This window comes from Idiotropiscis lumnitzeri, chromosome 9 (assembly GCF_059441095.1).
Source record: "Idiotropiscis lumnitzeri isolate Australia: NSW breed Sydney's pygmy pipehorse chromosome 9, RoL_Ilum_1.0, whole genome shotgun sequence".
NCBI lineage: Eukaryota > Metazoa > Chordata > Actinopteri > Syngnathiformes > Syngnathidae > Idiotropiscis > Idiotropiscis lumnitzeri.
The window spans coordinates 16,040,190-16,067,941 of NC_142399.1; the positions used below are offsets into that span (position 1 = coordinate 16,040,190).

At 38.9% G+C, this 27,752-nt stretch overlaps 1 protein-coding gene across 2 annotated transcripts in view; it reads right to left on the bottom strand.

The window, feature by feature from the left end:
• inpp5a (inositol polyphosphate-5-phosphatase A) overlaps positions 1-27,752 on the bottom strand; it is a 146,361-nt gene that overhangs the window by 73,135 nt on the left and 45,474 nt on the right. For both annotated transcript variants that reach the window (XM_088305189.1, XM_088305190.1), the window contains exons 5-6: positions 4,301-4,364; positions 2,443-2,546 (exon numbers count right to left, since the gene is read on the bottom strand). In XM_088305189.1, coding sequence (XP_088161315.1) covers positions 2,443-2,546; positions 4,301-4,364 — 168 coding nt within the window. The remainder of the gene's footprint in view (positions 1-2,442; positions 2,547-4,300; positions 4,365-27,752) is intronic.

Here is a 27,752-nt window from a genome sequence, read left to right on the forward strand (position 1 = left end):
TAGAGCAGGTTTCTTAGTTATATTCTTTGAAAATGCTTCTTTTTTTTGTATAGTTGTTACTGGTTTTAATTGTGTGTGTGTGTGTTTTAATATATGAAAATTAAAAAAAAGGTAAGAAAAATCTTGTGTAATAAAGTAAACTACATTTCTCAAATGACTGACCTTCCTTCTTCTGTATAGCCAACGTACAGCAATCCATAAATAAATATGTTTAAAATGAATACAGAAATCTTATGTTTATTAACGGACAATGATAAAATCAAAGGACATCTTTGCTATAATTATAGTTGGTTTCAGTTAGTTTTAGAACGGAAGTTGTAGTTTCAGTTAGGGTTTGTGTTTTAACAGCATTTTCATTTTTAACCCAGACTATAAGGCGCACCTGTACATAAGCCACAGCAACTCTTTTTGAAAAAAACAAACAAAAAAAACAACAACAAACAAACAAAAAAAGATACAGAAGCCGCACTAGAATATAAGCCGCATTTTTCTATGTTGAAAAAAAATGTTGTTTACTGCTTGCACCGAACATTTTTGTACTGTGGATGCACATAAAGGGACTTAAACTGATTTAGATTTTTAAAACAGTGCCTTTTAACACGGCAACAACTTTGCTAAATAAAACAGAACAGACCCGAGAGAGAGAAAAAAAAAAAAAAAAAATCAAGATTTATTTAGCGTATTTTCTTAACTACAGAGCGCCCCCACCGGTGAAAGAAAAATCCACAGAATAGCCGGTCCCTTGTATTAGCCGCATGGTTCAGAATCTAGGAAAACAGTAGCGGCTTATAGTACGGTAATTAGCAAAAATGTATTTAAATATCGTAATTTTGTTTTTGTTAATTATGATAACATTGGTCCCAACTAGGAATTTGGGCATTCTTCAGTTCAGAAGTTGACCAGCTTTATGGAATTGATTTTTTCCATATGTACCACACAGACACACACTGAATACCTCAGGGTGATGTCATCAACATCCAGCCCAATGACACTTTATTGATGGGGACCTATAAAATGTAAGACAGATGCAGAGAAAAAAAACATCTGTCTTCCACCAGCCAACTCATCTGTCCACTCAATAACCTCGTACAGCGGAGTTCTTCCGACAAATAAAAACTAGTTTATAAATTATAAAATATCCAATCTAACCAAATAAATTATTTCATTCAAAGTGAACATCAGTTACGAGCATGTTAACAAAATTACGGTGGGCGCCCTCTTGGTCTTTCTGGAAAATGCCTCTTTCCAAATCTGTCAGGCCAATCTCATGATAAGGCTGAGGCTGTGTGACGTGAACAAGCTGAGACTCAAACAACTGGTTTGGGACCGTGTGTGGCACGCTGTTCCGTCCAAGATCCCCATGTAATAGGATTCCTCAAAGCCTCAGATGGATGGCAAATGTAGGCAGTTTCATCTACTAAAAGAGGGCATAAATCACATGTGGAGGAAGCAGGGACGAGGCAGGGGTTATCACCAGTCTGCCTCCCTCATGAGAGCTTTGCATTAAAGCATTAGTGAAATTAATTCATCTTTCATAAGAGGTTTGAGCAGTATCTGTGATCTATGATAACAACCAATTTCTCACTATGGAGGGCCGGAGGAGGAGGGAGACAGGGGGGAAAAAAAATACTCAGCGACCCTGATAGACTACACAAATCTGCTCTTTTTAAATGGGCTAACATTATCTGGAGTGCCGCTCTCCGGAGCATCATCCCAGATTCATATCCCAGTCAGCAAAGGAGCATAAATCACCGGGAAAAACTTTTCTTAGCCACCACCCCTTCTCCCTCTCAGTTCTGTCGACATCACTCTGTTTCTCCCGCTCAAGACGGACTGTGCCATTGTGTTTTGATGCTTGTCCTGCTAAAGACAGAATAATGCTTTGACATAATCGTTTTAAATGGATTTGCGCATTCATCTTGGCAATTAGTTTTTGATCATATCCAGATTGGTATAGGTGGGTTGCGGCACTGCAATTCTGGGGATTCCTGTTGGTCTGCAGAACTTGGATAGGTTTGTGAAAGACATGGAAATAGGGGGACGAGTGCGGAGAGGGCTGATTCCATCTGTTTTGCATATATGTGCAGAGGCGGCCGTTGGAGCATGGTTGACAGATGAGTGGGGAGTGCAGGGATGACACGCGGGCGGTCGTGCTCTTCACGACTACATTAGCACAGCTCTGCTCAATGCTCAGCTTGCCTATGACGCCGCATAGTTGCATATAGGAGAACGGAACACATCAGAGTAAGCATAGAACTGGTCCTCAGAACACAACCAGCGTTTTTTGTGTCGCAGTTTGAACTTGGAGACTACAAACCACTATAAATATTTTTTTGTTGTTGTTGTTTCACAGTGAAAATATATTTTTTATTGCTTTCACCAGGAAAAAAATTAATGTCCTGAAACAAACAGTTGACACATCATTCTGAACCCAGAACTCACCTCAGGAAAGTAGTCCTGTGGAAACTTCTCCTTTTCCAGCGCGGGTGTGCTTTCTAAGGTCTCAGAGCAAGTTTCCTTCCCAACCACCTTCCTATATTTCTTTGCTGATTGAGGACATGGAAGAAAACAAGTACAGGTTCATTTTTAAAACACACCAATGAGTGATTAATATTCTTTCAAATAAATTAGAGCGCACTATGAGCAACCATCTTGGACAGACAACTGCACCATCTGCTGGCCTAGAAGTAGAACACTGGCATAACTTGAACAGTCGCAAGGCCAGTTCAGTCCAGTATAATACAAAGTCTGCTGCTATATACAACCTAGGTTCTTCTCAAGCACCCTTGTATTGATACAATGCATTTTAATTCAGAAAAAAATTATTCAAAACCAAGTCAGGTTCTTTGTGTGAATATGTTTATCAATGTGGGCTGAATTCTGTCTGGAAAAATGGCAGATTAAGATCGGAGAAGATATATTACGTAGGTTCGAGAGTCAGATGTGCTGCTTGCTTTGCTAGTGGTCCCATTGTTAGTGGTGCTGCTTGCTCCGTAGTAGTCCCATCATTAAAATTATTTAAATGCATCATATCCATAAGGATGAAAAAAAAAAACTTTTACTAATACTATCGTGGAGACATTTGTGAAGTTTGTATTTAAGCAAAGCAGTGGTAGGTCGTGCATTAACCACTTCGGCCTTCAGTGAAGTCCTACTTAGTCCGACGTAAATAAATCCCCCTCATATGACAATTATTAATGAAACCACGGCTGGACAAATATTATACAAGCACACTTACACAGTACTGATTGAGTTTTAGACGACCTAGCTTCTCTTGAAAGGTCCGTCTTGAAAATGGCCTCGCAACAGCCATTGTGGTTTAAAAAAGCAAGAATATATTTTGGATTTTCAAACGGTCGCCAGTGACAACTTTCTGGTGAGTTGCTTCCGCATAGCGTTGCCCCCACACAAGTGAGTATCCCATCACAAGCCGCGTTCACCACCTTCGATGTATGGCCAGCAAGAAGTCCTTACTGTCATCAACTCGTGATCAGATTGGCTATCGCAACTTTCTATCAACTGTAAAAGACCCCTTGAGACACAGCACAGGCGCCCGCATGATTGTATCTGAAGGCTTCGGAAGATTAGTTCTACTGGTATTATGAAATCTCCCTGGCAACACGAGCTAGCTAAATTCCGATTGGATAAAAACTCAAACCTAAAGATTAAATACTAGGATATAATATAACATCAATGTGAAGAATATGATCATGATTTCTTGATTATGTTAGGCCAGCAGAGAAGGCCTTGACCGCTCACCACTGAAGTAAAGAATACAAAATTATTTGGATGAACACTTACAACGTTCAAAAGCAACAAGCAAGTAAATAAATCAAGAGAAGTATGAAAGCATGCACAGAGTTTTGGTCTTCGTTCCTGAAGGAACCCGCCTCTGCCATCGCCCTGTCCTTCACTGAGGTAACTGGTGCTAATGCTGACTTGGGTCTAATGGGAAGCAAGGCCCCCCACATCTATATCCCTTCTTTAATTAGCGCGGACGCAGGACTCTGGGGCCCTCTGACACCGCAGGCTGATGAGACTGCCGTAACTGTCCAATAACTTGCTGAACACCATTACTGTAGGCCCGAAATCTTATGAATTAAATCCTAATATTAATAAGCATTACCACTCGGTACCGCTCCTTTTACATTATCCGCAAAGACAATCTTAGCTCGTTGATTTTGATTGAAGCGGGAATAGCCTGCAAATGGTTGTGTGTGATATGCAGCGCAGGGATGAGAGGCCACCGTAGGTGGATTTCATTTCAAGTCTGTTGCTGTGATGTATATATGTGGCTCACCTTTGAAATCGAACTGCTGGATGTGTTTCAAAGACTCATGAATGAAGTAAAAACTCCCCAGCGCCTGTAAGAACAACAGAGAGAAGATGAAGCAGAGCAGCTCGTCATTATATTATCTGGAATAATGCTCAATTAACACCCATATCTTGGTGTAATTCAATTTGTTTTCAAATAATTTAAGATGGACAATAAAAGTCACAAGTGAATTTGTTCAAAATGTATTTGATCTCATTAGGTATGCAGTTTCCAAGAAGCAAATTATGCGGAAATCTGCAAGTCATTATAATACAATTGTTTGTTACACTGAAGTTCTGCTCAATTAGAAGTAGAATTGGAAACATACCCAGAGTACAGTAAACAGCGCAGGCTCTATGTGCACCAAATGTACCACTTCTGTGGCGACTCATCAATTTCGGCTAAGTAAAGGACGCATTCGGCGGAACCTTTGAATGGGTAAAGATCTACTTCAATAGGCTTAAAATCGAAATTTTCTCAGTGAACAATCGGAAAACTTTCCCAGGAAAAAGTGAGTCGCACAGATGGGGATTTGATGCGGTTCACAGTCCACTACACTGCTTTCTGTTGGCCCTATTTACATTTAATGCAACTGAAGGCAAAGCTCAGGCTCAATCCGCTATGTCTTTGAGATGACAAACCTCGGGCTCGGATAATTCTCAGTCTCTTTTCTCTCTCTTAGGAAAAGGCTGGTGAGTAACTTTTTCGCTAAAGAAAAGGAGAAATTAAAATACTAGTGGGGGGGGTCGCAAGAAGTTAATGGCTAAAACCAGAAAGCAAATGAACAGACAGGAAGTGAAGTCAAGACAGGAGCTATCGAGGAAAACGGCAAACGAATGCTAAGTGATGAAGTGAAGATTTGAGGACTCGATCAGATAAAGGAGACAAGGCAAGGGTTTAGTCTTGCTGTATTTTCTTGCCGAGGCCTGAAGAAAACGCCTCTCCGACAGGATGGGAGACAGTCTGGGCCCAGCCTGCATTATTTATGAGTGCTGGCACATCTTGAGATTAAACATTTGCTGATTTGTCAAAAGCACAAACATGAGGTCCCGCTTATCTCCTTGACATATAAGTTCAGCCATCGGAAAAAAAACACTGTCGCACATTTAATTGATGAGGGGAGCGGCTGGTGACCTGTACCTCCTGTGCGCTCCCCTACTTCCTCACTGTGATGGAGGACAGAGAAAAAAGGGGGACGGATAGAGGAGGGGGCGAGAGAACAAGAGGGGATAGCGTTGGGCAAAGGCAATATTCAAGGTCACAGTGTCCCGGTTTTTACTGGCTTCCAAGAAATTCCACCTCTCCTGTGCGCATTTGTCTTTGGGTTCTCTTTCATCTTTCTACAAATAGTAAATCTCATATACATTGATAGATAGGAAGGCACGGAGTGCAACCTGCAGCAGTTTGTGTAAACGTGAAATAACTGAAGAGCAGCATGTCTGTGGCCTATATGTGATTAAAAAGACATTGTGCATTTTGCTAATTTGAAAAGTTACTAAAAAAAAAAAAAAAAAGAGGCTGTGTGAATTTTTTTAATAATACGGTATGCATATATATTAGGGCTGCAGCTATCAAATTCATGGTATTCATCTGAATCTATATTAATACTATCTGAAAATTATATATATATATATATATATATATACAAATATATATATATATACATATATATATATATATATATATATATATATATATACACATATACACACATATATATATATATATATATATATATATATATACACACACACACACACACATATATACATATACATATATATACATATATATATATATACACATATACATACATATACATATATATATATATACACATATACATACATATATATATATATATATATATATATATATATATATATATATATATATACATATACATACATACATATATATATATATATATATATATATATATATAAACTTTTGAGTGTCTATAATTACAGGAGCGAAAAAAACTAATTTCCACTTCATAATGAACGACCAACAGATTTTCAAGAATCAACATTATTATAACATACTTCACGTAATCTATGGATAGCAACACAATATTTTCCTCTCGACAAATTTTACACAAATCTTTCCCCATATTTTGTTCTATGAGATAAAGTCACATCAGAACTACAGCAGCAAATTTTTTTGGGGTTGGCTAAAACAACACACTTGATTAAGTCTGGTTTGTTAAAAAGTGATCAGTAGGAACGACGCGTGTGTGTCAGGCTGTCAGCATCCAAGTGTGCAGTCATTTAGGTCTGTGTGTATTGTATGCTTTTATGACCTTAGATGCAAACTTAAATGCGCATCGCCACCAATAGTTGGACATTATCTGGGGAAATTACAATTAATTAGAAATTAACATTGTGTTGCATGAAAAATGCAATAATATCAATATTGCATAGTTTTCTAATACTATTATGCAGCAACAACACTCTTATGATCAAAATATTCACATCTCTGCTTCTCGTTTCAAGGGCCATTCTTAAGACAACTGGATGGAAACAAATGAATACGCAACTATCCTTTAGAAGATTTCTGTAGACTTTTTAACCCCCAACCTTGGTAAATATCCAATTTACATCACGGTTCTAAAATCAAGCGGCTGCTCTGCTCCCTCTCATCTGCCTCACCGCGCGGCTCTTCATAAAGAAGCTATTATATTAGCAGGCTACAATTAATCCATTTGTCTCCTAACATGACAGGCACCAAATATTCATTAGGGCTGGGCTGCGCTGACAGGCCATGCTTATCATTTACCAAGAGCTTTACAATGGCCAGGATCAAACGTATGTTTGTCACGTCTCACTTTATTGATTAGCTGCCAGATTTCCATGAAATAATTAAACGTATATTTTACATATTTATAAACCCCACTGCCACCGTGGCTACTTAATTCCCCATTAGTAAAATGCAGTCTATTAGGTGCATGATATGGGGGAGCTAAGGGGAAATGAGTAATCACCATAATTGTCAACAGAAAGACAATAACTGCACCATAAAAGCTTAGATTTTATGGCTTGTTCTGCCAATGCTATCTCTTATCGCGACTTGTATTGCCAATGCCACTCAGAGATAAGGGAACATAGGCTCTGCTCTCCTTTGTGTCTGTGTGTACGTGTTCATGCAAGTGTGCAGTTGACATTTCTAATACCCCAGCAGATAAGAGCGGAACAAGTCCCAATAGACTGGCTAGTAGAAAATAGAGACTTGAGTGCTGCAGTACATAGCCTGCATACTTTGCTCCCATGAATGCTTTATCGATACCGAGGGCTGCAGGAATTAGTTCTGGCCAATGGAGAGAAGCAGGATTTCTGTGACCTCTGAATAGATTTTCTGCATTTAATGTGAAAAATGGGCCATAAAGCAAACATAAAAGTAATAATTTTTCTTCAAGGTCTCACCTCCAATATGTGCTAAGGGGAAAGCCTCCAGTCCCAAGAGAGCTGCCACATACACACTCCAGTGTCATCAGAGTGTCACTGTACAGCTTCTCAGAGTAATATTCTGCTGCCCCACAGCCACTAACAACGTATGGCATCACGGTGTTTTTTTTTTTTTTTTTTTGTACGTGCTCACTGTCCAGGGAGGTTTTAATCGGAAAAACTGCAGCAAGGCTCAAGGTTCTGTACTGCACATAAACGAAGAGGTGCTTGTTTGCTGCCATTTAAATCTCCATTTGCTCCTGGGCATACACACTTGATTCAATGACTAAGGAAAAGACTGGTTTGAGAGGATCACACAATTTTGTGCAAAAAGATCAAATTAGTGCTTGATTGATCAACACTTGCTGCGTTTGAGATTGTTACGCGTAAGAGCCCCAGACCAATTCAAAGACTCCCAAAGCATGCTTGTCAGTTAGGAAATGCTTGTTGGAATAAATCAAATATCTAAAAGTGGAGACAAAAATGAATTATGATGGGGGGGAAAATGTGCGTGGACGACAACAAATTAGTAAAAAGTTAGTTGAAGGGCAAATGGTACACCAGAATTGTTCTGACTGTTAAATGAATGCAATATTTTCTTTTTCCATTGTAGCCCCCTTTAAAAGGGCTAATTAATATGCAAGATCTTGGGCTAAATGAGCACCTTCACAGGAGTCTCTTTGAACAAAATGTCCAATACTGCACGAACAGCTTGTTTGTCATCAACGCCACAAAAAGTAAGCCGCATCAATAGAAATGGTGTGCGTTTTCAGCCCGGTGATCGAGATGGAGAGGTCTTAGTATTTTCCGCTGCTGCAGAATACACTGCCCACCCCCAATCTGCCATATGTGTTTGCCAAGGCCTTCTCGCTGAGCCATTGATTGAGTATTCACAGTATTGAGCCACAATGTCTATTATTCATTGGCTGCCTGGAAAGCCTGACTGGATACACACAAAAAAAAAAAAAACTCTCATTAAAACTACTTCTATCACTTCCTGTGATTTGAAGGAGGCCCAAGTATTGGAACCATCTGTCATGTCGTGAATAAGCCCCTTTCTCAACAGTGGAGCCGTTTGTTAAACAACACACATACGGGACATAAAGAGAAAAGTACAAAACGGATCGGAAAGAACATTTAATTTTAACGTCATTTCAAAGTGATAATTACATAAATCTTTCCTGCGTTTGAGCAGCTTCAGTTAGAAATTATTTAAACACCCACAAGGTCTCCACTTGATAAAACCTAATTTTGACTTGCTACAGTGGGTGGTTCTTTACTTTAAGGCTAGATTTGGATGAGAAGACTCCAGTCAAACCAGTGATGCTGTTACTTTTGTTTTAATGTACAGATGATAATGTGTTAATGGGGCCGTTTACTTGGATTATCGGCAGTATATCCCTTTTAATTCAAGAATATTTTGGGTTAACGTTTTGTTTTTTTCTCCCCACTTCAGTTACATAGTGCGTCAATTATACACAAATTGTTGGTGGTCATTGTCAGTTCCAGTCCTTATCCCGTCCGTGCTAATAGCTCTACTCCACTCGCTGTATTTGTGTGAAATTTTCAGGTATAGGATTTATGTGCCTCGGTTGGCTACAACCAACTAAGAGTTGTCAGTGTTTAGGTGGGAACAGTGCAATGATTCTTATGTTGAGACACATTGCAAAAATATTTTTAGTATCCAAAGCACTGCTGATGATGGTACATCAAAGACTAATATTGTTCCTGTTTCTTACAGAATCAACAGGATTACAACTCAACTGAAACTGTGTGATAAAGCTTTTGCATCGTTACAATTACCAATATGAGGATTGTTATGCTTGAATATTACCACAAGTGGAAAATCAAGAGTCACCAATGTTGACTGACATACAGATGATTTCCAATACACCAAATCACATGAAATTAGGGCAAAACAATTACCCATCCATCCATTATCCAAATCGATTATGATTGAAATTAAATTGTGATTTCAATTTTCTCTTCTCTCCCTCTTTAAAATATTACAATCAAAGAACAATGATGAATGTACAGAATGCCATGGTGCATGTGCAAGTTCCTACTGTTGTGTAAAGAACTGCGTGTGATTCTGCCATCCCTAAGTGACACCCCAGTAAGCGTTTGTTGTAAAACTAAAGATTTAGGTTAAAAATGTTTAGAATAAAAAAAAAAATGCCAGTACTAATTTTAAAGTCAATGTAAAATCACATTCAAATTATAACAGAAATGAGCATAGACTTCAGTGTGACGTTCCTTAAAAAAATGAATTTTCACACAAAAAACTGATACACACAGGTAACAAAAAAAATACTCAAAGGCACAAATAATTTTCAATTTGTGAAAAACATTATATATTAATAGACTTTCAACTTTCTTGTTCTCCAACTGTAAATCCGTTCTCCAAGCATGCACGGCACCACACGATCTTTGAGAGGCCAACGCTTGAAATCGAAATAAAACATAAATACTGCATATCATTGATGTACATTGCAATAGTGTATAATACGTACAAGAAAAGAAGATTGCTACATTGGCTAAAATCACCAAACTCAATCTATCCATTTATTGATTTCATTCCAAGCAATCGGCCATTGCTTTAAAGGTCTGATATAATATCGACATTTTACATTTGTAGACTGTGAAAGCTTTTGGCAGAGTGTTTCCAGGCTTTCACTTCATCATTCTAAAATCTCCCAGAATGCAGAGCGACACACGGTCATGATTGATCTCAAAACCACTGATTTTATTTTCCTTTGAGGAAAATATTATGGATGGGGCTAAACAAGGCATAATAGGCCAAACCCACGGCAGCGCCTGACCTGCCAACAATCCAGACCCACTCCCAAGGTTGGCTGCCTCGCTGGGAAATATTGTGCATTAATTTCATTTAGTCTCCCCTCCAACATTCAATGGTAGAAGTTAATTAAATTGCTTGTCCATTGTGTTCATCCACTTACAAAGTTAATGATATTGTGCCGGGGAATTAAAGAGCATTTTATAAAGCGCACGGGATGGGAGCTGGCAGGCACTACATTGCCCAGTTGAACCCTGTCAGTCGGCGGGCTTCTGGACACCCTAATTAGCGGTGAAATGGATGCTTCCATCTGCCAATTTCCTGCCATGCTCATCAGTCGTGCGCTCCCTCCGCTAACCTGCCCGGCAGAGGTCTAAAGCAATAAAACCGTCACAGCAGTGACATCCAACTAAATCAAACACACACACACACACACACGGACAAAAAAAAGAAAAAAAAACATGAATACATTGGACTTTAAAATGGACTTTTCTCCCCCAAGACCACATTATGGTCCAGCCTAATCAAGAAAGAAGAGTTTGATAACTTTGTTAAAATGTTTGAAATGCACTATAGCACCTTGTTTCTATTTTGAGACAGCATAGCTGGTATTTGCCTTCAGATAAAGCTTAGCTTCATGTTATATCGATCAAATGTTGTACCAGTAGAATATTGAGATAAAACATGCCCTACTTAGAGTGTACTTGAAGAATTATGTTAAGTTAATGAAATCTGCACAGTGCCCCAATTGGACGCAAGCATTAATATTTTCACAGACACTTGTGCTCACTTGCGTATTTCAACTGCATATTTATTCAAATTGTGCGGCCACTTCAGTATTTTTTTTTTTTTTTTTTAAGCAAGGACATAAAAACAGAGGATGGCAGTAAATGAGGTTATACCTCTCGGGTTAAGACCCTGTTGACCATTCAGTGGAGCCTGTCAATATGTACACATAATGGCATAATTGATCATTTGCATTGCATAATTGCAACCACCTGTTTAGAAATTGTGGAACTGCAGTGCTAATGCTGCCATTGCTGTTTCTGACATTTGTGACTCCGGATTAGGAATACCACAGGTTTATCCACTTTAGGAACTGAAGTCCTGCTATACACTTTATGTAAAATCCCTGATGATTAAGATAAATAAAAAAATATCCTAATTATGAACTGAAAATAGATTGCAACTCACAATATATATATATATTAACGTGCACAAATATTTTGGTGACAATCAGTCACGGTTTTTTTTGTACTTTGTGTGATAATATTTTTTCTCTATGAGGCGACTCAGATAGGCAACTTTACGATGTAAATAGGAAAAATATAAATTGCGAGTTTTATTCTAATATATTCAGACTATGATTAGAACATGGCTACACATGTTCACGTAACTTTTGTTGGGGATTATCATGGTTTTTCCACATATTATGCAAAGCTAAGGCAATGGTTGGTCACCGTTGCTCAGTACATGTCATTCCGCAACGAATGAGAAGCAGGACAAATAGCCTGTATTAAACCACTCAGATTTTTCCAAAAATAAGCTAAACTCATGAAGGATGGGTGCTCTGATTATGTTTGCTTTGGGCATCCAAAAGACTAGCTACAGCCCTGGACTGAGTTTAGTCAAATCATCCGTGGCGTGCATTGATGACGACGGCAGCTCGGAGCGGGAAGAACTTTGTGAATTATATGACGCGTTGGTCATTGGCTCTTCATGCTTAGAGGGAACATTGGCCTACATTAGCCGACATTACAGACATCTTTTTGCGGTTATTTGGTTAGTCAGTCAACGTAAAAAACACAAAATTTCCTGTTCAAACCGTTTTCAAAAGACTTTCTACAATGTGTCAATATATTTATTTGAGATTCGCAAACCTGCTCATCTACAAAGATGTGTATCTGTTTATACAGTTTCCAAAACAACTTATATGGGTGGCATTGTAGCTTCCTTGCCAGAGGTATTAAGTAAAAACTATGGTGACTGGCCCTAAAAATATCATTATATTAAAAGAGGACATGAAGATGATAAATATCGTACTAATAAGATCAAACTGAAAGCCATAACAATTGAGATAATTAAAGTGACATTACATCCTCTGAATGATCTCAGACCACTGCTTGGTTGCCGTGGTCATTATTGAATTGTTTCGTTTGGTGGAAGATAAAAATACCTTTCATACACTTATCCTCATTAATGTAAATCACATTTGGCTTGGGATGTCCAATAATCAAAAAGAATATTTCAACTTGTAATTCCCATCTGAAACACATTTCCATTAAGGAAATAGGCCTGTGCAAATGACAGGTCCTCAAGTTCATTGATTTCTTTTTCTGTCTGCAATCCGAAGAGGCTGCTAATGCTGTCATGGACTGTTCATCAATCTATATTTTTAACTGATTTGATATTACGCCTATTCACGTGGCCTCATTTGAGGAATAATTGATCGAATTAGGATCATACAGACTGAAAGAAATGGGAGCAAACTAATCCTAAGAGGTTGCTGTGGTTCAAATAAAGAATCATGAAAGTTTGGCATGAACATGTTTAACATTTTTGTGTGCAAAACTTGCTTGCCTTTGTGTGCGCGCGTGTGTGTGTGCAAGTGGACGATGAGAGTACACAGGCACACATACAACAGCAATACTAAAGGTGACAACCAAGCATTAAATGTCAAATAATTTGTATTGAGAAAAGTCAACTGGGGCGAATGTCATGTGGTGTCAGCTGGAAAAAAGTAATCAGTCAGCTTCTGGCTCAAGATGGCTCCGTCATGAGGCTTTGGAATGACAAAGTGGCCTCTCTGACAGACCAGTGAGAGTTACATTGCACTCACCTCCATTGAAATATATATATAGTGGACAATAATCGTTTTGTTGTATCTTAGTTGTGATGCATTGTCACCTGAGAGAGCAAACTTAAGTATTCAGCATTTAGACCTCCCTTAGTGGAACGCTTTCTAAATAAATGTGATTTTGTTTGGACGATGAGTCTGAAGCGTCTATAAAATATGACAGCTTCATCAACACATGGACAACCGATGGAAGTTTATATCCTCGGGCAAAGATATTGGATTGCATTAAAGATTTAAGCTACAAAAAAAGCCAGCAAAATATTATTATTCCTGTATGGAAAAAAAAAAATAAGCAGCTTTCTGTCTGGGTCTGAGCAGAGGCGTTCTCTGAGCACAACAGTGACCACAGGAGCGTGAAGCTTTAGAGGACTCTGCAAAACACAGGCAGCAGCTCGTCTGAGGCTAAGACGCCCGTCCAGTGGTTCTTTGTGGCCGTCTTTGTCTTTATGTAAAAAGCAATGTGCGCCAATGATGTGTTATGTAAAATTCCTAGAGGCTTGATCTAAATGGTTGGATATCCTGCATGCTAGCTTAGTTATACTCGAGTGCATTGCCACTAAGAGCACATGGACGCTGCATGAAAAGCAAATGGAAATGCATTCTCGGCTTCTTAGATATCAAGAAATTATGTCATAGGTCTTTTCCCCTTATTGTATCATTATAATAATAAATTTCAAAAAGCGAACAACAGAAGACTTTTCCTAACGCAGATGTTTCTTTTCATCCGTACAATCGCAGTATCCGGCCTTTTACGTGATCCCGCTTAAGACTAGGGAGCTTTGAGATACGCGTGAGCTGGAGACCTGCGCCAGAGGCAAGAACGGCAGCAAAACCACGTCTATCCTGTACATACAACCAAAGCATTGCGTGAAGAAAAGAGGATTGGAATGGAAAACATGCAAGTCTCAGCTGAGCAGGTGGTACTGTACTGCACTAAATATAATTCAGTCACATGGAAGAAGCAAACAGCACACAAACCAGTGTAATTGTTGAACATAAAGAACGAAAAGCAAAGACCAGAGCCTTCTTCCACCATTAAAACTTTGACGATATGCATTCAAAAAGAATCTTAAAAACAATCCTATAGAGACACAAAGTATAGTAGCTGTATTCAACTGCTACTTTAATAAAGCTGCATAATATATCGGAGAAATATCGATAAGTCAATATTGGCCCATGCAATATTCATATCGCAAAGACATGCAATAAGTTTGTTTTGGACTATGCTTTCACTGTATCTGAATTTTTTTACCTTAGATTAATTACAATAAATTAGCTAAGAATAGATTGAGCTTTCGTATTTTGCTGCATGAAGAAAAAAAATATTTCATTCGATAATAAAAAATTCTTTATGCACATAAGATGTAATAATATAGAGATTGCCATAGTCAACAACCATATTGCATGTTTTTCCAATATCATGCAGCCCTAACAGATAGATAGATACAATGATCTACTATGTACGAATACAACACAAAATAAATATCATCTACCATGTAATTTTAGCAATAGAAATGACCAATTGATCTCAAAATATGACCCACGTTGTATCAACAAGTAAAGCAATACCTCAAATGTTTATTTTCTGTCACTGTTATATATGTTCAAAAAACAAAGAAACTATCAGCCCATGATGCCGGTCCAACTCGACCTTTTTTAACCTTCAATTACTGTAAATACAGCTACAGTATTTTAACTCAGTGCTCATTTTTCTCAAACATACACAACCTAAATGCACAGAAATAGCCACAGAGGATTAAAGTCAAAGGATTTTTCCATAAAATGCTGTTAATATTCAAACGGAGATCCCTACAAAGAGCCGTGCCCACAAAGTAACAAGCAAGTGAGAGCGGTACACATGGATGAACGGAGGCAACATTTCTGCGTAATCATCTAACTATTTTATCATGACAGACAGACTTTCTCAAGCTGGACAAAAGTACATTGCTACCGATGTCTTTTTGGCTTAAAAAAATTGAAGTTCCACTGCATGGGTAAACTAGAGAACTGTACTTTATGCCAAGATAAAGAGTTTGATTTTTGTTGCAAAGATCACAAACGTAATTAGGCAGTTAAAACTTAGATGCTTGAATTTATTTGAAAGAGCACAACATCCAATCTAATTAGAGAGCTCTTTAACGAAGTGGTAATTAGCTACAGAACGGTGCATTCAGCGTGCAGCTGCGGTTTGAACTTGTGCAGGGATCCTGTTGACTGAAGCACTGTTGATTGTGTTAGATGAGTTGCAGCGTGGTAATTATTACTAACGTAGGAAGAAAACGGTAGTTCGAGATTTGACACCATTAGAAGAAAGTATCAACTTTTATAAGTCTGCCAAACCCTTGAAAATGCATCACTTCATATTACAAGTGGATTTGGTATGCTTTGCGCGGTATAATACGCCCTCATGGACTGCGTTTTTTTTTTCTCCCAGTTTTGTACATGGGCTAAGCAATTGGTTCAAGTTGCTGGCCTTCTCGAAACTAACAAAAAGAAAATTCCCAGCAAAAGCTCATTTTTATTGCTTTTAGGTCAGAAACTGGTGTTTTTGGAATAACCAACCCATGTTCTACAACTGATCACTAAAGAATGGGGAAAGTTAGATTTTTCTTTTTTTTTGGGGGGGGGTGAAGAAGAGAAGCTTTCTAATATTGGCACAGAACACAATATGCTGTTGGTCTTGAGTCAAAACGCTCTGAAAGGGCTCGCAATATGAGGAACTCTGGCAGTAAATGAGTTAATCAGTTGTATAATTAGCACTTTCAAATGAGGAGCTAATGAAATAAATATTACGTATTGTTGCTTTAACTGTAAATATTTCAGTGGCTCAACTGAGGGGGAAACAAAACAATATAAATATACAACATAAAGCAAGGGCAACAATCCCAACCAACATTGGTTGTGATTGAGTACATTCAATAAATGGGCCAATGCACTCTCGTGGTCAATCATATGGAGATGTATTTTGTGTACGAAACAACACTGTGACAATTCATCATGAGCGATTGCAAGCTCCGCCCTAAAACACGTCCACAGTAGGTTTCATCAGGCAGACTCTGGAGGTCCCCTACTCGCTTGTTTGCCCAGCACCGCCCCTCATCTGCTCAAACCCGTCTAACGTGACCTCCAGAACCTCACAGCGACTACATTAATTTTACAAACAAAAATCAATTGGCCAAGGAATAGGACAAAGAAGAAGCCTCTTGTTCATACACCAAACAGGGCACACACTCACGCTGCGAGTTTATGGTTGTTTTTTATCAGTAATAGTTTAACAGCGGGTGGCAGCTCAGGGACAAAGGAATTGCTCATTTCCTCTGACCTCAGAAATGAGACTTTCCAAATAATCCCAAACACACCATGTTTAATATTATTACACAAGCTGGCCAAAAGACAGTTTTCAGGATACTGAAATTGTTATTTCTAGCATATGATACTTATTTGTTTAATATGATGACATTACATTGTTGAGATTTGAAGAATGCAGTCAAGGGGGAAGATTGGGCCAATTTCAGGCCATGTGCCTATTGAATTGTTGTTTGTCTGTTTATCTGCTGGTTTGCAACATTACTTCAAATTAGATTAGGAAATTATGATTTTATAAATGACAGCCTGTTTCCATTAATAGTGAATGTTTCAAATCGGGTAATGAGAGGCAAGTAAAACTGGATGTGATCAAACTTATAGTGAATGTGCTTTGTGAGCTATAAATATGCACATAACATACAGCAAACATAAAATTGGAAAATGGAAATTTAAATCTAACCTCCCGCCCCAGAAAATTTAATAAATAAATAAATAAATAAATAAAATAGTCAACCCAATTCCTTTATTTTGAGTGTACATAAGAAGATTTTCACCCACAAGATCAACAGACTGATACACAACTTGACAGCATTATTTGCAACAATAAGTTGTTGCAAATCATTGGCTTGAAATAACTAAATTAAGTCTGACCACCTGACATCATGGAATTTTTTTCTTTAGCAATACTTTTTCATGCTTTTATTTCTCTTATTGGTTTTCTCCATTTAGTCACCTTTTGAGTGAACCAAAATGCATGCTCTATACGGTTAGTTTGGATGTGTAAAATCGTACATTTCTTTCCCCGACTAAACTTATTACTTTTCCTCAGCGTTCAAGTATAACGATTTTACAGCATCTGTATAAAAACTAAAGGAACTCAAAGCAACAACATTCTGTTAACTTATGAGGTACATTTTTAAAACCAAATGAAAACGATGAAAATCGAATAATATTTAAAAAAATAAATAAAACTAATCTTAAAATATACATAATTTCAGTGTTTAGCATTCAGCATTCAGGCATTTGTTCACATCTTCCGATTACTTTCTGTAAACTTCTTCAACTTGCACATGAAAGCACAGCAGGAAAAGGTCAACTCTGATTGGCTGTTGTCACACAAATGTCTGACTGACTAAATATGCCGGCAGTTGATCAGCGTGATCGACCTGAAATTAATCATCATCACTAATCGCAGAGGACTGACTTAACTTTGCCGCCTCAATCATGTGTTCGTCACTGGCGATTAGTGAACTCATCACAGAAGAAGCCATGCAAGCCAAAGCCATGTCATTACATTTCACAGATGAGCTTGTAAGTTTGTGAAGGGATCCTGCCTTTCTCAAAGCAGAAGACTTTCTGTCACTTTAGTAATGGTCAATCTTTGTTTAATCAGGCCATAAAAGTTCCTCTGGGACTGCCCAGCAGTAGAATATTACAAGTATGCCTAATCAACTTTTCTTTTACTCTTCTGATACTATTCATGAGATCTGCTAAGAAAATACAGGAGGTGGCCTAAGTGAAATAACTAATGCTAACACGGGAAAAAAAAAAAACAAAATCGCTGATCAAATAAAGTAAAAACGAAAATGCCTTTAAAAAAAAACTAAAGCTAACTGAAAGTACAATTTACATTTTCAAAACAAAGACTGCCTGGAATCAAAATGTCAGTTTTGGTCTTCGACAATATAGTACATATGCCTTTGGAGTTGAATTTAAATGTTATTTGGGTGTTACAGAAGGGCCGTTAGCCGGAAGTAAGAAGATCCAAGTCGTCTATTTCCTTTGTGTCGCCTAGAAGCAAGTACATCTCGAGATAACCAATTAAAGAAGCACTACCAGATGTCGTCGCTTAAAGACGACAAGCTTGCTTGTTTGCTATGGCTTTGGATGGCTGCTTTGCTTTTGTGACTTATCTCGGTCTGAAACGCAACTGTAGGTAACAAGTGATCGCCTTTTGTGGTTCATATATGAAACAAAAATAATAAACATATGTTGTAATACTTTTGCTTACGTGAACATCGGACGGATTTAAAAACAGAAGGATCTCGGAAGTAGTGCCCGGTGTGAATGCTTGGAAATTGATGTCAAACTTCAGATCTCTTGTCATTAACGTTTTATTAAACCCAGTTGTTTATCAAAATGAAAGGGATTGGCCTCATTGTTTTAATACTTTTGGAGTGGACTGTATAAACAAAGTGTCAATGGGAGGCAGAGTTACAGTAACAGTTAATTCTATATGATAGAAAGCTGCTGCACGATATGGCGCCATTACTTTGACAGCAAGCGAGGTATCATCAGGTGAGAGAAGGCTGAGTGACTCTTTGAAGTGGCCTATGTGTTTGAAATGTGGTGCACAATACCTACTAATTCTATTAAGTGCCTCTGTGGTAGAGCAGTGTGTTTTTGGGTTGATGTAAATGGAAGGCTGCTTGACTAAACAATGCAATAGCATTAGAATAAGGTGATTGGATGGCAGAGGAGAGTAGACGGCCTATGCCTAGCCTGCCTGGACCTTGCCAAGTCCATTATGTGTATTGGAGACAACTTGACATCCGTCATGGTGCGTTGCCAGGCTGAAGAGAAAAGAGGCTGTTGTTTTGTTTCGCCTTCGTTGTTGAGATAGCTTCCACCTTGCAACATGAAGGTACAGATAATGCAATCAAATGAAGACCTCATGAACGATCCATCCCACTTTTCAATTTGCACCGGGATGTTTGCTCCGTTCGGAAAACCCTTTCAGTCTACTAGGATATGCATATAGACTTGAGTTGAAGCATAGCTAAGGTTTCATGGTGTGTAATACTTTTCCATATGTCAAAAGGTTATCTCTAAAGTATTTTATAAAAGTACAACATAATTGGATTGATTTAGCACCACAAATGTAAATATATCTCTTCAGTTATCAATGATGTCAAGTATGTGCATTGATTTGTTTAACTTGTTTAACAATAGCAGTAATAACACCAACATGACATAAACAGAATGTTTAATGAACCAATGTTTCATGGAGAAAATATTTTATATGGGTAAAATGAAAATTAATAGATGTTCTATCTAGTAGGGTTGGGTGGTATTCAAACTTTGACACTGTTTTGACGTGCCATATTACCGGGGGCATACGGTAATACCATCAATAATTTTAGACTTATTTTGGAGCTGGAATAGGCTGGACTCGAAGTCCAAATCCGCGATCTATGTTCGTTTCCCTATAAGCCATCCATCCATCTTCTGTACCGCTTCTCCTCACTACGGTCGCGTGGGGTGCTGGAGCCTATCCCAGCTATCTTCGGGCAGTAGGCGGGGGACACCCTGAACTGGTTGCCAGCCAATTGCAGGGCACACAGAGACAAACAACCATCCGCGCTCACACTCATACCTAGGGGCAATTTAGAGTGTTCAATCGGCCTGCCATGCATGTTTTTGGAATGTGGGAGGAAACCGGAGTACCCGGAGGAAACCCACGCAAGCACGGGGAGAACATGCAAACTCCACACAGGATGGCCGGAGCCGGGATCGAACCCACGCCCGATGCTGTCTCTCACTGTGAGGCCACCGTGCTAACCAGTTGGCCACCGTGCCGCCCTGGGTTAATAATCATACTTTTGCTGGAAAACACATCATTGTCCACAAAAAATTGAAACATCCAATTTTATCACAAGAGTAAACCGTAACTAATTATTATAACATTATAGTGCGTTATACAACATATGTTGTCCAAAGTGCTGCACCAAGTCGAGAATTCTCTTTTTGGAAAAACATGCATAGAAATGGCCAAACACCCTCTGTATGCTGCTGTGAGAGGTCAGCAATGATTCAACAAAGACAAAGGCATTGATAAACTGTTCAGCTGGGCTTCATTGACGGCTTCTAAGTTGAATCTAATACTCGATAGCCGACAATTCCGGGTTCGCTTGCTCAAAGCTAGCCGGGTTTCACACCACGTGCGTTCTTCTTCACTCTTAACTAATCAAATTCATTAGTGGTTTCGACCCAGGTTGGTTTGTTACAAACATTTGACATGTAGTGATGAAACAAGCCACATGTGCCATATCAACATAGCAGCCACTTCGAGTGAATGCTCAATTGAAGAATATCTATGCGTTGACGGCAGCCAGCCTGAAATGTACGCATTTTGCTTCCTTTTTTTTTTAAACGATCGCCAGTCGCCGGCACATTTCAAAACGTCATGCACAGCTTGACAACTTGTCGCATTGTTGTTGGCATTTGAACTAACAACAGAAAAAAAAGATGCCAAACTGCAGCAGTTGCATTTTTGGGTGGGTTCAAGTGGTTTTATGGCTGTCACGTGACTCAAACAGTTGAATGACATTCCCAGTGCAGTTACAAGAAACATCAACAGCCCAATCAAAAATGTACATTTAATATAATATTTTGTCCTTATGTGCATTAAAAGACGGTGAAATATCGTATTATTGTAATAGCGCCCAATCCTACTCTCTACTGTTGAAAAAACAGTATTTTGCCATGCGGCCATGAAGACAGTGACCTTTGAAAAAACAGTACTCAGAAAGGATTCAATAAGAACTGTATTGGGAATTGTAAAACTAACCTTTGGTTTAATATATTTTATCATATGTTCCAACTAGCCACATTATCGCACAATACAATGATAATATCCAAGGTGCATTGAATCAAATTTATATTCCAAAGGTAATGTTCAATTTTGATAGAATAGAAAACGCTATTATTTCAACGTTTGCATTCTAGTGGTTGTGTAGTTCGCAGTGGTGTATGGAATCATACTGAGAGCGATTCAGAATATTTTTAAGTCACTCATGAAGACTTTTTTTTTAATCGTGACAATTCCCTCATGAGATTTAAATTGTCAATTGTCCTTTTTTATTTAAATATTTACATTGCAGTGAATACTGCAAATGAGAGGCAGCGTGATTTGCTGTCTTTCCCTACTATGGTAGTACCACATGACTGCCACCAAGTGGCTCACTGAACATTACAAATGAGGGAAGTGATAAATCAGCACACATCACAACCTCCGGTACAAAATGAAATGAACAGTTAATGAATGAACAACAATAAAACCGTAATTATTGATACCTATAAAGGGCGGGAAATACGTTTGGTGCATTCTCACCAGTGGGAACAAGGTAGCAGTAATGCACAGAAAATCAACACAATTAGGAAACGGGGATTTTGGCTAGACAACAAAGGACGTCTTCAGGCGGAAAAAGTAGAAGGTCTTAGACTGGCCAAGTAAATCACCGGACCTTAACCCAATAGAGCGTGCACTTTACCTCCTGAAGACGACTGAAAGGAGAAACCCATAGAAAAAAACAGGAACTGAAAGAGGCGTCAGTAAAGGCTGGAAAGGCATTCCAAATGAAGAATACAACAGCCAACAAATATTATTTACTATAATGTCCTTTACGATATTTTTGCTCATTTGAAATGGTGGCTTTATATAAAATGTGCTCTGTCCTCAGTGGTTCAACTCATCTAGATGTAAATACCATAAAAAAAAGCTGCATTCTGAACTTTTGTGTGATATTCATCTTTTCAACAGAAACACCAAATGTCTTGCCGATGTAATATTTTTGGAGGGGACTGCATATTGCGAGTTTGGTTTACACTAGTGGGCTACCGATTTCTGGAACTTGCGACAGAATGCAGATATTTGTTTGTATTTTGACAGCTCTACAAATTTTACAAGTAATGTGGACTACAGGCTACATTTTTCTGAAACATGAAATTGAATATTTGCATTTGTTTTGATCCCATTGCCACTTTGTGCAATATTGTTAAGTAGTGTTGATCTGATTCAGATTCAGATTCAGATATACTTTATTGTCATTCTTGTACACATGTATACAGAACGAAATGTCGACACATCTGACCCGCACAGGCTACAGTACAAGGCAATAGATATCAGAAACTGTACACTTTGAAGAGTCCTTTTCATTGCTTTTATTTCATTACTGAGAATGTCTGAAACGGTTTTTTAATTAGATTGATATCTACAATTGTGGAAAAATATGCACTACTACTACAATGCCTCTTTTGTTTACGTTTGAAAATTGGATCCAGCAGCACTGCTGGACGCATTTCTCATTTGATACAGGTCTGTTTAATGTGACCTCAAAATTAAATGAGAAAAGGTATAAAGTAATAGTGTGGTGTATAATTTTTTTAAAAACACCTAAATCACTTATGGCCTATATCATGACATATTTTTTCCAAATGACCCAGCATTAAACTCTAATTTAATTCAATTTTAAACGTCAATTGAATTTTAATTTATTATAGTCATTAAAATCCCTACAGGGGAAATTCAACTCACACGCTACCATATAATTGTGTTACACACTTCACAGAGAATCACATTACACACATAAAGACATGCACAGACATGTCAAAGCAAAGAAGTGCAGCACACCTTCACTTAGACACCCTTGAGCAATGGGTGCTGTGGAAGTTGGTGCCTGGCTCAAGAGAATCTCAAAATCAGCCAGGAAGCAGTCTGCAGTTCTACAACTATTATTTGCTATTTTACTTTTTGTCAGCAGAGGGATTCAAAACATGACCTTCTAGTTCCAAAGCCCAAGCACTTATTTATACTCACATGATTTTTGCTCATTTGCTCATTACATTTTTTTAAAAAAATAATAATCTTTCACCTCAAAAATAAAGAGATGCTTTTCAGCAGTTAACTCTTAGTACACTTTGTGTATTATTGTTGGCAGTTACAAGTTGTATCAGTGACAGCGGAGGGGTTTCGTTTCAAAAGGGTTTTGCATAGCTCTGGCACTGATGAAACATCTATCCCATATGTGTGCAAACCCTCAGCTTTATTCCTTGGCCAGTTACTGAGGCAATTTGAAAAAGAAAAAAAAAACACTTCTTTAATGCGCGTTTATTTGAGTGTGTCCATTTGAGACAGGTGTCAAGAGGTTGTTTCAACGATAATAATTACCCCACAACACATCGCTTTACCACCAGACAAGCCACAGCCCTTCACCAAACTAGAAAGAAATTGCTTGGATTTAATGTAATGATTTTCCCACCACCCCTCCACTGATTATAACAGGTTGTGCGTGCCACTCAGCGAGAGTGAGGAGATCAATTCCCCAGGAAGGTTTGTCTTCCTCAGACAAGCCGATGAGCCAGGATAAGAAGAAGAATCACGGACCAGCACATTCACTGCCACCCTCCCCTAACCTCCTTGTTCGGTACATGATACCAAGCACTGGGAAAGGTGCTCCCCTTGGACCGTCGATACATCCATTCATCCATCTATCTATAGGAATACACAGCTAAAGCAGGAAAAAGGTCAGACAGGCTGAATGTGGCTGGCAAACAGGCAGTGGGGGGTCTGGTCGCCCGTGGATGAATCACAGGAGAATTGGTGCATGGCAGTGAATGAATAACCCGCCATAGCTGCCCAAACCCCATTATTTCCCTCCTTCTCCAACAGGGCCTGAAATTCATGTCTGCGCATGCTGCCAGTTCATTAGGGGGAGGATGTCATTCCTCTTCTGGCTGCTGCAGGACAGGCCAGGCGGGCCCCAAGAGGACCGGCTCTGCTTAATTCCACATCAACCGCTCCACTGAGGGCCTTAATCTCTGCTTGTGTGATCAATACTATATCAGTGTAAATTAAAATGACAATTTTAAAGTAATTAAGCCTGTTAATGCTCGATTCAAATGTCATTATTTGTACAAGGAGAAGCAGAGGAGAAATCTTGGTGCGTGAGTGTTTGTTCGTGCGTGTGTTCGTGCGTGTGTGCGTGTGTGTGTGTCATGGGGGATTTGTGGTGTGGGTGGGCCATGTCCACAGTGACAGGTAAAACGCTTTAACTAGAACAGCACATTTTTGCCGCTGTAGTCACAAAAAGAAGGGTTTAACAAAAGCAGATTAACTCTCCACCCATGCCGGCCCGGAGACCTCTCCAATTTCAGAGGAGGGTAACCTAATTGCTGAAATCTGATTTGTGCAGGCAAACCCAATTATGGCCATATTAGATGAGAAGTGGCAGGGAGAGAATGCTTGCAGAGGAAATCAGGGGAAAAAAATAATAGGGGCGGGGGACTTCGGGGGGAAAAAAGAAATGTTACACAATAAAAATGCACTTAAGTATAGAATGAAGCTCAGCAGTAATTGTGTGATTAGATTATTTGTGTCTACCCCCTCACTTTGCTTTTGAAATGCTATTTGGAGTCATTGTGATGGTTAGAGTAAAATAAATGGGGCCCAACGTTAACCTTGTGTCTGTGTGCGTCTCTGTGTGTCCTCCCTCATGTGAGCCGAGGTGATGTGTAAGTGAAAAGGAAATTAAATGATCACATTGTTGCTTGTTATTATGACAGGCTCACAGCCAATAGCCAGCGACCCGCTACTCCTCATAGACCAGATTCACCAATTATGTCCAGTCACACCATTGGTGGCCACATTGGGCCTGGTAATACTTCCCACTGGCAACATTGACTTTCTGAAAAACAGCTGTGTTAACAAATATGACTTTTTTTTTTTTAAATAGTTAGGCTTCACATACAATATTTGCACTTTACATATTGACCCAAATAAAAATAAAAAAAGGGTCACGGCAAAAAAATATATATCTCCATATCTCACAACAAAGCGGTAGAGGCGGGGGATAAAGAAAAGCCAATAGCACAGACACAAAGATCAATCATGGATGTGTACAGTATGTCGATGCTCAGCTCCTTAAGCAAAATTCACACACCACAGAACAGACAAAGCTGTTGGCACAATTGGATTTTTTTTTCCAAACTGGTGCTATTTGTCAGTTTCATTACAAATTCTCCAACATGTTTAGAATATCTTTTAACGACATAAGATTATTGACAAGTGCTCTGTGCGTACTTAAATACTGTGTGTAAAAAATATCCAACAGCCAAAGTTCCGCTGCTGAAAAAAAAACAAGGCGAACATGCGGGTATGAAATCAGCAGGGAGGGTGTTCTTACGCACGCCTGATCAAGCAGGGTAAAAAAATACCCAGGGGCTTTGAAGAAGGCCAGAGAAACGTGGCATTTTATTGGTTTACGTCCAAGCTGTCCGATCCATCAAGCTGTCTGTTGGCTGGAGTTTGAGGCGCCAACCCTTATTAATTATCAGCTCATTTGGAGGAGGGGGTGACAAGAGTGGAGTGTTAGAAATGGGTGACAGGACTGACTGATCAATTCAAGCAATTGCGCCGAGAGAACTCGACTGAGGGTGATTAAGGTCAGATTGGTTGTTTGTTCCAGGAGAGGTAAGGTTGCTCAAAGGTTGTGGATGGTAAGTGAGCTAACAAGCTCACAGGGCAAACATTCACATTCACATTCCAATTATCACATGTTAACCTACAGTACATAAAGTCTATTTTAAAAAAAATCTGACATTTTTATTGTGAGAACCAAGAGCCACAAAAGCATCAAGGAGACAATTGTTATTTTTCTGTTAATAAACTAATTGTTGAAATTTGGATGTTTTGAGCTCAGTACTCATAAAAGGGCTCACATGTTTTCTGGGTTAGGTTACGTGATGTTGGCAATGCGAGCCCGAAGTCGACGAGTAGGGGGCAGTTTAAGACAAAATGTCTACACCCTGAGATCAATGACAACAGGTTGATTAATCTGCTGGATTCTTATTACAGGAACACAATATAAAGTAACCGTGGTTCAGCAAACACATCTGCTGTACTTCTGTTTGCTTTTAAAGTGCATTTGATCAAACCCCAATCAAGTTCAGGTGTGATTTTTTTCTAGCATGATTCAGAATATTTTATGCAGACACCAACTGCTAGTTTGAAGTGTTCAGAATGACATCAATTCAATTTCAATTGTATGATGCTGCCACTAACATGCTTCGCTGTAGGGATGGTGTTCTGTTAGCAATGAGGGGTGACTTTTGTAAGTATGGAAAAAAAGTTCAACCTTGGTTTCATTGCACCATAATTTCCCACGTGTTAGGAACATTTTGTTATGGCACACTGTCATTTTGTTTGGAAAAACAACTGAATAGGCTATTTCTCAAATATGAGAAAAATTATGTTATAATTAAAAAAATGTTTAAAAAAAAAAAAAAGAAAAAATGTATTTGTACAATTCGCAATTAAGTTGTTAACAGTTGCTCTACATAGGAAATATGACAGACCCAGTAAAATCTTCTCCAAAAAAGTATTTTAGAAGTCTGTTCCTAAAAGTACCATACATTATGCATATGTTAATGCACTCACCCTTGGACAGTGATCAACTGAGAGTATTTTTTTAATACGGTAGTTGCGCGTATCCTTGTATGTCCGCCAATAAATGTCAATAATAAATCGTATTACGACATCCATGCTGTGTTTGCCTATACAAGCATGATTGCTTGAGGATATGATGCATACTGATTATTTTAGAGTAAAGTGACTGGGGTGGGGGAGTTGAGAGGGCATTTTTTTTTCTCCTTGAAGGGAGAGAGGACTGGGAAAGCTGTGAGGGCTCTCAATAGACGGAGGATTATGGAAATCAAAGAGATTAGCTAATGGGAATATAATGGCTAGCTACTGCCTGGGTCAGCTGGGCCATGCAAATGAAGCAGCGATAGCCACTGGCGAAGGGAGGATCGATATGTATGGACAAAGTGGTGGCTAATGATAGCCCTCTATCAGATGTGCGAGACAGACATAAATGGACACCACCGCCCACCTCCACCCACACACACACACAGTAAATTGTGTAGAGGCCTGATGCCAAAAGACACAAGAGATCTTTCAGAGGGAGCTCAATTGGGAAACAGAAGATCTCGCCAGCTCTGTCTCGCCGATGTCAACAGGCAGCGCGTGCTTGCCTGGCTCTCATCCGTACTGACACGATACTGAGATGCAGATACTGGTCTAGCCCCATTCTCCACACTCCACCGAGCATCTATTCATCCTGACTTGGCCTCGAAACACAACAAACGTCCTTGTGGACAATCAATAGTAGTGCGGCTCAGACTGCCAAGTATTACGGCAGAATTTAAATCGACTAAATAGTTTATTTTCCTATAGACTGTAGACAATGTGACATC